At 35.3% G+C, this 9,707-nt stretch overlaps 1 protein-coding gene across 2 annotated transcripts; it reads left to right on the forward strand.

The window, feature by feature from the left end:
• Nucleotides 1–1,851: 1,851 nt before the first annotated feature.
• LOC145631951 (squamosa promoter-binding-like protein 1) lies at nt 1,852–9,392 on the forward strand. Of its 2 annotated transcripts, XM_081684187.1 has the most exons (11): nt 1,852–2,015; nt 2,137–3,366; nt 4,205–4,356; nt 4,441–4,803; nt 5,382–5,456; nt 5,541–5,648; nt 5,732–5,849; nt 6,057–6,195; nt 6,409–6,556; nt 7,516–8,115; nt 8,691–9,392. In XM_081684187.1, exons 2-11 carry the CDS (start codon nt 2,592–2,594, stop codon nt 9,132–9,134), a joined length of 2,922 nt encoding a protein of 973 aa, XP_081540313.1. In that variant the 5' UTR covers nt 1,852–2,015; nt 2,137–2,591; the 3' UTR covers nt 9,135–9,392. The 2 variants fall into 2 exon arrangements, with proteins under 2 accessions (XP_081540313.1, XP_081540312.1); XM_081684186.1 differs by lacking the exon at nt 1,852–2,015 and having other exon boundaries at nt 2,040–3,366.
• Nucleotides 9,393–9,707: the final 315 nt, after the last annotated feature.

Here is a 9,707-nt window from a genome sequence, read left to right on the forward strand (position 1 = left end):
CTTAAAAATGTATATTTCATACCAACTTATCTTCCTGATTTCCTTCATAACAAATTGTAAACGTAGGTGCAAAATTAGCCATCCAAAATGCCTAAACATACTACTAATGTATATGCTTATACTTAGCTTATAATCATAATTCAGTGGCTGATTTGTATATGATAACAAACAATGCTATTTATTTATAGAACTAAAACATTGCTAGAAATGTGTATCACATTAAATGCAATTAAATATAGCTTTGACAAGAAAAGACTTAAGCAATATTCTGTTTTCAGAAACTGAAACTGAACTCAAATTCAAGATTCTTTCCCAAGAGTCATACTAGCTATAATGACAAGTCAAGTATGTTCAAAAGAGGTATAATAGTCTATATGGATACAACATTATATTAACTTACATTCCTCTTGATACATTACAAATAACTTACAAATGCAACTTATTTATCTCCAATATGCTATGCAAAACTACATGTGTAATGCTCACTGGTAATTGCTAGCTAATTTAGATTGAGTCATCTTTCTCAGAACTGAATTGACTATCCAAGCTATGTATTAGTCAATCTCTACTATTACTTAACTAATGAACTTTATCCATTCATGGTCATTAATGACATTCTATACAGATGCTAATTTAAAGTAATACATTAATGTCTATGTATAACATTCCTTCTTAAACAACATAATAGATAGCTACTTATAAATTGTTACTCTATATTCAATGAGATTCAAAATAATAAGTAAATCAAATCATATAGACATATAAAACATGCAATCCTTTTTTTGACAGTTACAACAACACAAACTTATAAGATACATGTAAGTCAACAATACGTATTGAAAACTATGAAATAATGGTTATCTAAATTGTTGACTTACTTGAACACATGTGATTACAATCCACGTGTGCAAAGGAAGCAATGTCAAACATATTTCAATTTTAAACGATTTGTTTTACATATGTATCTTGTATATTCAAACACAAAATAATACGAAGTAATAAGTAATCCAAATATATTTATTTAGGAAAAAAAAACCCTAGCCTCCTTTTCTCTCTTCTCTCTCCTAAACCTAGTCTCCATTGTTAATTTTAAGGGGCTTCCATCGGATTTCACCGGTGGAAAGCCCCAATCTTTATTTTCTTTTAAGCTTTTAAATTTGTTTTAGGTCACAATAATGCCTCCCTCGATAGAAAGGGTTTATCTCCTTCGAAAGACAAGGTTTTTTCGATTTCCTTCGAAAGACAAGGTTTTTCGTACTCCTTCGAAAGACAAGGTTTTATTTGTGCTTAATTTGGTCTCCGATTGTGCGGGGCTACTATTGATTGTGGCTCGGATTCGGGTTACGGAATCAACACAAGAATTTACTTTCTCACAAAATTGCGAAGTGACGACGGATCCACTCAAAAAGTTGTATAAGACAACGAAACGAGAATATGCCGAATTGTTATATTTATGTATTTGGATTCTTACCCCTTCCCCGATTAATTCTTGTTTGATTTTGTTAAATTCGTTTTCATTATCGTTCATTGTCAATTGTAGATGTCGTATGGCTTACATTAATGAAATTTAGTGTTCTTTTAGGACTTTTTTCAAAAATATATATATATATACATATATATATATATATATATACATATATATATATATATATATATACATATATATATATATATATATACATATATATATATATATATATACATATATATATATATATATATATATAGTGTTTCCTTGTTAGCGCCTTAATTTTAATTAGCAAAATGGTGAGCGCGGAGCATTAAACTAGTAATAATATAAAAAGGCAAACAAGACAACGGATTGTACAAATGCTTGAAAACCAAATAAACTCCAACTCAAACTTGCAGTCTGTATTGTAAAAATCTCCCATGTTTAGTTGTTTACTACAAAATACCAACTCATGTGTTCTATACTTCCCAGTTTCCATATCATTGATAGCAACAATAATTATTCACTGAAATTACGACAATACCCCAGGTGCACCTAAAGGAAGGTACACAACAGGAGCTGAATTTATCTCACTTTACAAATTCAACATCGTCCTCCAATATTCCTCTCTCTACATTTTGGGGTTTTCGTTTATTTGTTTTTTTAATTTAAATTTTTGTTTTCAGATCTTGCGTTTGGTTCGCAAGCCAGAATCAAGGTTAGATTCAATGTTTTGAGTTAAAGAGTGTATTTTTTTTATGTATGTATATTTGCACTTCAACTGTTTGTTGAATTTACTCACAGAAAGAACTGGGTATTGTGAAAGATGTGATTTTTATTGATGTTGTTGTGAAATGTGTTGTGGGTTTTCGATTTAAGTTTATTTGTGAAGGATTTGATTCGTTGAACTGGTAATTTGGTAGCTTTGTTATTATAAATTTTAATTCTTGCTCGTGCATAGAAGCTGGTTAGTTGTTTTTGAGGGGTTTATTGAGCAATTCTTGTTATATGTTTTCAAGGGAGCTTAGTTTAATTGGTGCATTCTCTATCTGATGGAATTGGGTAGGTAAATCAGGGTTTAAGATAAAAGTTGAACATATAATTGGAAATTGTGCTGTTTAGAGGGTTTAATTTGTAAACAATGGAGGCTGAGATGGGAGGGAAAGCCGATGTTTATAGTTCGGCAGTGATGCCGGTGTCTGACCTGAAAGCAGTAGGAAAGAAGACTTTGGAATGGGATTTGAATGATTGGAAATGGGATGGTGATCTTTTTCTTGCCACTCCATTGAATACTACTTGTACACCTGTAGATTGTAGAAGTATACAGCTTTTTCCCCTTGGACCGGAACTTGCAACGAACATTAATGTAGGTTCCGAAGAGATCAGTAAAACTAATGAGAAAGGAAAGAGGGAAATGGAGAAGAGAAGGAGGTTTGTGGTTGTTCCTCATGAGGAGGTGAATGAAGAAGGTAGACCATTGAATATGAAGTTGGGTGAGCAGGTTTATCCTATAGCAGAAGATGAAGCTGATAAGTTGGAAGGGAAGAGTGTGAAGAAGAGTAAGTCTCTTGGAACTGGAACTTCCCAACCTGCCTGTCAGGTAGAAGGTTGTACGGCTGATCTTAGTAATGCTAAGGATTACCATAGACGTCATAAAGTTTGTGAAGTGCACTCCAAAGTCAGTGAAGCTTTCGTGGGAAATTTTATGCAACGGTTCTGTCAGCAGTGTAGCAGGTTCCATAATCTGCCAGAATTTGATGAAGGGAAGAGAAGCTGTCGTAGACGTCTGGCTGGGCATAACAAGAGGAGAAGAAAAACAGTTTCTGAAACTTTACCTAATGGTGGTTCCTTGACTGATGAAAACAGTGCAGGCTACCTACTTGTTAGTCTGCTGAGAATTTTGTCCAATCTGCACTGTAAGTTACTAATATTTTTTTGTCTTGTAAATGCAAATTGGATGCTAATGATGGACATTGTTGATTGCTATGTGTTTCTTTAATCAAATTGGACTTTGGAATTTGGACCATTACTGCATTGGTTTACTTGTCCACTTCTTCTCATCCATCACCTCTCAATGTTGTTATCTTCAGTTCAGCGTATGTTTGTAGTCAAACATGTTGAATAAAGAAAATCTATTGTTGCATTTGGTAATATAATCTCAATTGTAGAATCCGAAAAGACCTTTGTTATGTTTATTTATTGTCATTATCTTATCTTAAAAACAGTGTAGTCGTTCTCACTTCTGTCATCTTGATAAGAGCTGGATCCCTTGTACATCAACTCTAAGCTGTTTCTGACAGACATAATCCCTCTGATTCATACTTTCATTTAAACATCAACCAACACCTTTAAGGTGGTTTTTGCAGTGCAGGGAAACAGAAAGTTGGATGTATGCAATCTTTCGTTAGTTATAAGGCTGTTTTCAATATACTTTAAAACAATATGCGACATATGTATGTTACTTCACAATAAGTTAGAGAGAGAAGCTTAACATAATGTTGCTTTAAGTGATTGCAATCTTGATTTAAAGTTTCATCCCGCCTTATTGTTATAGTAATGTGGACACTGGCAAGTTTAGAAGTAATTATTTAGACTAGCAAAATAATAGTTGGAGATATGGTACAAGCTACGTTGCTTTTTAATTTTGTTGCCTAGGGTCCTAGAGAAGTTGGTTATGTAATCAAGCTGTCCTATCTTGTTTCTGTGGAATTGATCCTTCTTGCTTGATTTTATAAAGTTCTATGTGAATTGCAGCAAATGGTTCTGACGAGACAAAAGATCAAGATCTGATTTCTCATCTTTTGAGAAATCTTGCTAGTCAAGTTAGTGGAAGCAACTTGCCTGAACTACAGCAAGGATTTCAGAGGGTACTCAATGCAGGAATATCTGTCGGAATTCCAGAAAAGGTGTCAGATCTTATCGCTGATGGTTTATTTGCAAATTAGCTTTCTTTTTCATGAAGCCTCTAAAATCCTTTTTCTGGTATTCAGAACCCTTCTAGCGCACAAGAACTATGTCAAGCTGTGCCTTCAGCAGAAGCACATATAGGATTACTGACCAGAGAAAATCAGCATCAGAAAGAAAAAACACAATATGCTTCACAACCGGGCATTTTCCATCCAGCTGATGGTTCCATAGCTACAAAAGGAAGTTTACCTGGGGCTTACCTTGGCATTGACTTGAATAATGTTTATGATGACTCTCAAGAATGTGTAGATATTCCAGGAAATGGACATGGTTCTATTGCTTGTGCATATTGGCCAGAACATTTACATAAATCAAGTCCACCTCAAACAAGTGGAATCTCCGATTCAAATTCTGGTCATTCTAGTTCTAGTGGCAGTGATTCACAGGTACATTCCTCTTCATGCAGAGCCTATTCTTACAATTTACTAGAATTTATTTGGTTGGAACACCCCCTCTTCCTTTTACCCACACATATTTGCATTGGCATCATGGATAGATGCTTTTCATTTCAACTTTCTAACTGCTGTTATGCCTATAAGAGAATCAGATGAGGTCCCCCCTCCTTAGTTTCTAACATTGACTTTGACTGAGAACATGACACTGGGACATTGATCCCAAGATTAGTCAGCGTCTTTAAGTTGGGAAAAGCTGCATGCATGTCATCAAGAATTTGTGGACACGCGTTTAATTATTCCTTGATTATATTCTTCTTAAATAATGCTGTTATCTGCCTTATCATCAACATTTCAAGGTTTTGTGTAAAGGGGAGGGTATTTCTCATACTACATTCTTGTACTGAGAGAAGGGGGTGGGCTATAGTGCTATACATGATTCAGCTGGCAATGTCTGGTTCCATCCGTTAGGAATATCTTTGGCCATTCAGAAAACTTGCTTGGACCTTTTGTCATTCTTGTTTCTGTCACTTTGTCTTTTCTTTTGTCCTTATTATTCTAAAACTTTTTAGGGCCGAACTGATCGGATTGTTTTCAAGCTTTTTGGTAAGGATCCAGATGACTTGCCTCATCAATTGCGAACACAGGTAATGGTATTCCTCCCTTATTATGATTAGGCCATTGTTTGATCAATTGTCTCGTGCTCAAAATGTTGAGGTTGTGCATTCCAGATTCTTGATTGGTTGTCCCACAAACCTTCGGACATTGAAGGGTACATCAGGCCTGGTTGCATTGTTTTGACAATATATCTTCGTTTGAACAAGTTCTTATGGGAAGAGGTTTTCTTCTTATCCTTGACTTGGTTGTTTTCCTATTCTACGAAGGCTACATGCTGAGACTTTTTTTTCTATTATTCTTTCAGCTCTGCTATGACATGAGCTCCAGTTTGAGTAGGCTCCTGAGTCTGTCTGATGATCCATTTTGGAAGACAGGATGGATCTATACCAGAGTGCAGCAAAGTGCAGCATTTATATGTGATGGTTGGTTTTCACACCGCCTCACCAGTTTTTTTTTTTTTTTTTTTTTAATATATATATATATATATATTAGATTAATGTTTGAAATATCATACATTAGTTTATTACCAGATTCATCACTTAGAGTATCATGATCTGTTTTTAAGGGTCATATAGCTGTCAGTATTTTTTTTACCCTTGTTAATTCAGCTCTTTTTTCTTGTGCTGAAGGTCGGGTTGTTCTAGATACTCCTCTACCTTTCAAAAGCCGGGGCAGTCGAATTTCAAGCATCAGTCCCATTGCGGTTCCTGCTGCTCAGACAGTGCAGTTAGTTGTTAAGGGTTCTAATCTCTCTGGGCCAACTTCTAGGTACTTTAACCATCATGTTCATGTAAGCTACTTCAGTTGTCATTTTTGAAAGTTAACTTCTGATTGTTATCTTTCCTTCTGGAATGCATACATCAATTACATTTTTAATTAATTAATTTATTTATTTGTAATTTCTGTAAAATATTTGAGGCTTACATTTGAGACTTTGGTTAGCAGTTGATAACTTTGTATACCTCAATTTACTATGTATAGGTTACTTTGTGCCATAGAAGGGAAGTATCTGGTCCAAGATAGCTGCTGTTATAGCTTGGTAGATAGTACTGCTGCCGAGCAGGATGAGGTTCAGTCTCTTAGCTTTCATTGCTCTATTCCAGATGTTGTTGGGAGAGGATTTATTGAGGTAATGCTATCTCATGCTTCTTGGTTGATTACTCAGTCGTTGCTTTCCTTCCGGTGTCTCACTCTTGTGTAAAATGATGGATACAAACTACTAATACATTCTACTATCATATCTTTTCACAATATGTAGGAATCTATTGTTATCTAGTTCTTTCGGTGTCCAAATAAAATTTTGGTTTAGAGTTTTCTTTTAATGTCTTGCGATCCAATCTGATGGCTGCAACGTTTGAAGCTTTCCTACTTGAAATTAGTAATTGGTGCTGACACGAATGTTATTTTAGTTCTGGTCTTAAGTGAGTTGGTTGGTTCTGGTTGTATGTTGGCATTATGGTCTATCAATAGGCTACTTAACCCTTATTTCATTTTATCACAAGTACAAGTGTTGGAGACGCACTTGGATATGGGTGTCGAATCCATATATTGCACTTTTTTACAGTTTAATTTGATGTTATCTTGTACCCTGAAATGGTAGAGAAACAAATAAAGAAAGTGGGACAGGGGATATAAAGATATGTGCATGATATGCTTGCTTCGATTTGAGATCAAAATTATGTATACTCTTAACTCATTTGCAAACAAGTGAAAGAATCTTACATAATTGTGTTTGTTTCGGCATTAAAAATTACATGAAAAGGGGCTTGCCAAAGATTCTAGGATTTGGAATTTAATAAAAAGTGACATGAAGGATGTGTTTCCCTCGTATATCCTTCATGTCACTTTTTATTAAATTCCAAAATTACATGTGTTTCCCTCGTATATCCAGTTTTAAGAAAAAGTATTCTTACCCTGAATTTTGAGCCATGTGTTTAAGACTTCAGATATGTACTTAGGTACACAGTACACTCAGTTTCTACTTGGTAATTCAGAGTATTAGAAATTAAAATTAATCTGCTCAATGTGTCTGGATTAGCCTGTTACTTTTTGTCCCCTGAGATACTTCTGGTAATTATTTTCATGCAGGTGGAAGATTATGGCCTCAGTGGTTGCTTCTTTCCATTTATTGTTGCAGAGCCTGAAATTTGTTCTGAGATTTGCATGCTTGAAAGAGTAATGGAGATTGTCGGTACAGATGAGGGTATTGATAGAAGGAATGATGCCTTAGAGTTTATACATGAGATGGGTTGGCTGCTACATACGAATCGTGTAAGCTCAATGTCAGGCCAAACTAATATCCAGTTGGACCTCTTCTCTTTTGTACGACTAAAGTGGCTAATAGATTTTTCAATGGACCATGATTGGTGTGCTGTTTTAAGAAAACTCCTGGATTTGCTGTTCAGTGGAATTGTAGATACTGGACATCATGCTTCTGTTGAAAATGCATTGTCAGAGATGCCTCTCCTTCACACTGCCGTCCAAAGAAATAGCAGGTCAATGGTGGAATTTTTGTTAAGATACATACCCAGAAAAGCTAAGAATACAAAAGTCTCAGATGAATCACCCAGCAGCTTCTTATTTAGACCTGATGTCACTGGTTCCAATGGGTTGACCCCTTTGCACTTAGCTGCCAGTTGTGCTGGTTTCGAGAATATTTTGGATGCCTTGCTTGAAGATCCTGGAATGGTAATGAAATTATTGATGCTTGCTTTGATTTATTCACAATAATTCTAAGTATATTTTTTGAGAAAGCTCTTTATTATTAGGTAATAAATTTTAAGGAATTGGTAATGAAGTTCTCATGTGATTTTGTGAATTACCATTATTTTACCTTCTCTTCATTCATTATTTCATTATTATCATTATGTGTTACCATCTATAGATGTGAGTATGAGCGGAAATGAAAGTATATGTTAATTGGAAGTGTTGTACTATTATCGAAATTGCCCTGATTAGAAATTGTTTTGCACCCAGGTGCACGGTGCACCCAAGAGTATTGTTTGCTCATTTCGACAATTAGTGCTCATTATATCATCAAATGAGCAAACAAATACCCTTGGGTGCACCGTAGACCGTACACCCGGGTGTATACAACAATCTCTCTACCTTGATCACTCGATAATTGGATATTGCAGGTAAGAATTGCTCTAATTTCATCACCATTCTAAATACCAAATAAGCTGTGTGCTTTTGTGGCTTATTAAATAGTGATTGTGTTTACTAATGATCATTCTAGACTCTAATATGTTTCTCTTGTTTAGGTTGGTATTGGAGCTTGGGAAAACGCTCGAGACAGCACAGGATTGACCCCAAAAGATTATGCTTACCTTAGAGGTCATAACCATTACATCGATCTATTCCAGAGTAAAGTTAACCAAAATTCATCTGGCAAACATGTAATTGTGGATATCCTTGGACTCTCGAACTTAAAATCCAAGCAAAAGCAGTCTGATGAACTCAAATCTGCAAAGCTCAATAGCTTATACACTGAGAAGTGGCAAATCAGTCAAAACTGCAAACTTTGCGAGCAGAGGCCAAGTTATGGATTCAGAGGAACATCACTAACATGTAGGCCAGTAGTGATGTCTCTTGTTACCATTGCCGTAGTTTGTGTTTGTACAGCTCTGTTTTTCAAGAGTATGCCTCGAGTTTGTTATGTCTTCGTGCCATTCAGGTGGGACACACTGAAATATGGAGCAGTGTAGTTTACTTACATTCGGCTGTATAGTGTTAAGAGGTTTGTGAAAAATGTTTGGACTGGGGGACTGCCTGTTTCTAAAGAAGAGGGTGTAGCTGACTAATTAGTAGTTTGTTCTGATATATTCTTGTATGAGCATTACACTCCTTGTACATGTAATCTTATCTTTCGCCCTGTATTTATAAAGTGAAGATAGAATTCAAACGTCTAATTAACCAAAAATTGTAATGTAAAAGACAATTATTTATAAATGAACTGTTGCCTAGTCGTAATAGCTCTTTGGATCTTGCTTCAGTTATTTTGTTGGTTCAGTTGATTAGGAGATGGTTGATTCAGAATTTCAGACTGAATGATTTTTGTAGAAAAGAGAAGAGACGAGGCTGAGAGGCTTGCCGTAATTGTTGATGTGTTGGTTCAAAATCGTATTAGTTGATTGAAGAGATCAATACAAGCTTTGAGCTTGGTGTTGGCTGGGATTATGATCATGGAAATGGCATACAAAATTGGAGAAAATGAGTTTAAGCCTCAATTGCAACATATCCCACCTTAAACAATTTCCCATTAACTCTCTCCATGTTCT

The sequence above is a fragment of the Chenopodium album genome, chromosome 5, assembly GCF_948465745.1.
Source record: "Chenopodium album chromosome 5, dcCheAlbu1.1, whole genome shotgun sequence".
Taxonomy (NCBI): domain Eukaryota; kingdom Viridiplantae; phylum Streptophyta; class Magnoliopsida; order Caryophyllales; family Amaranthaceae; genus Chenopodium; species Chenopodium album.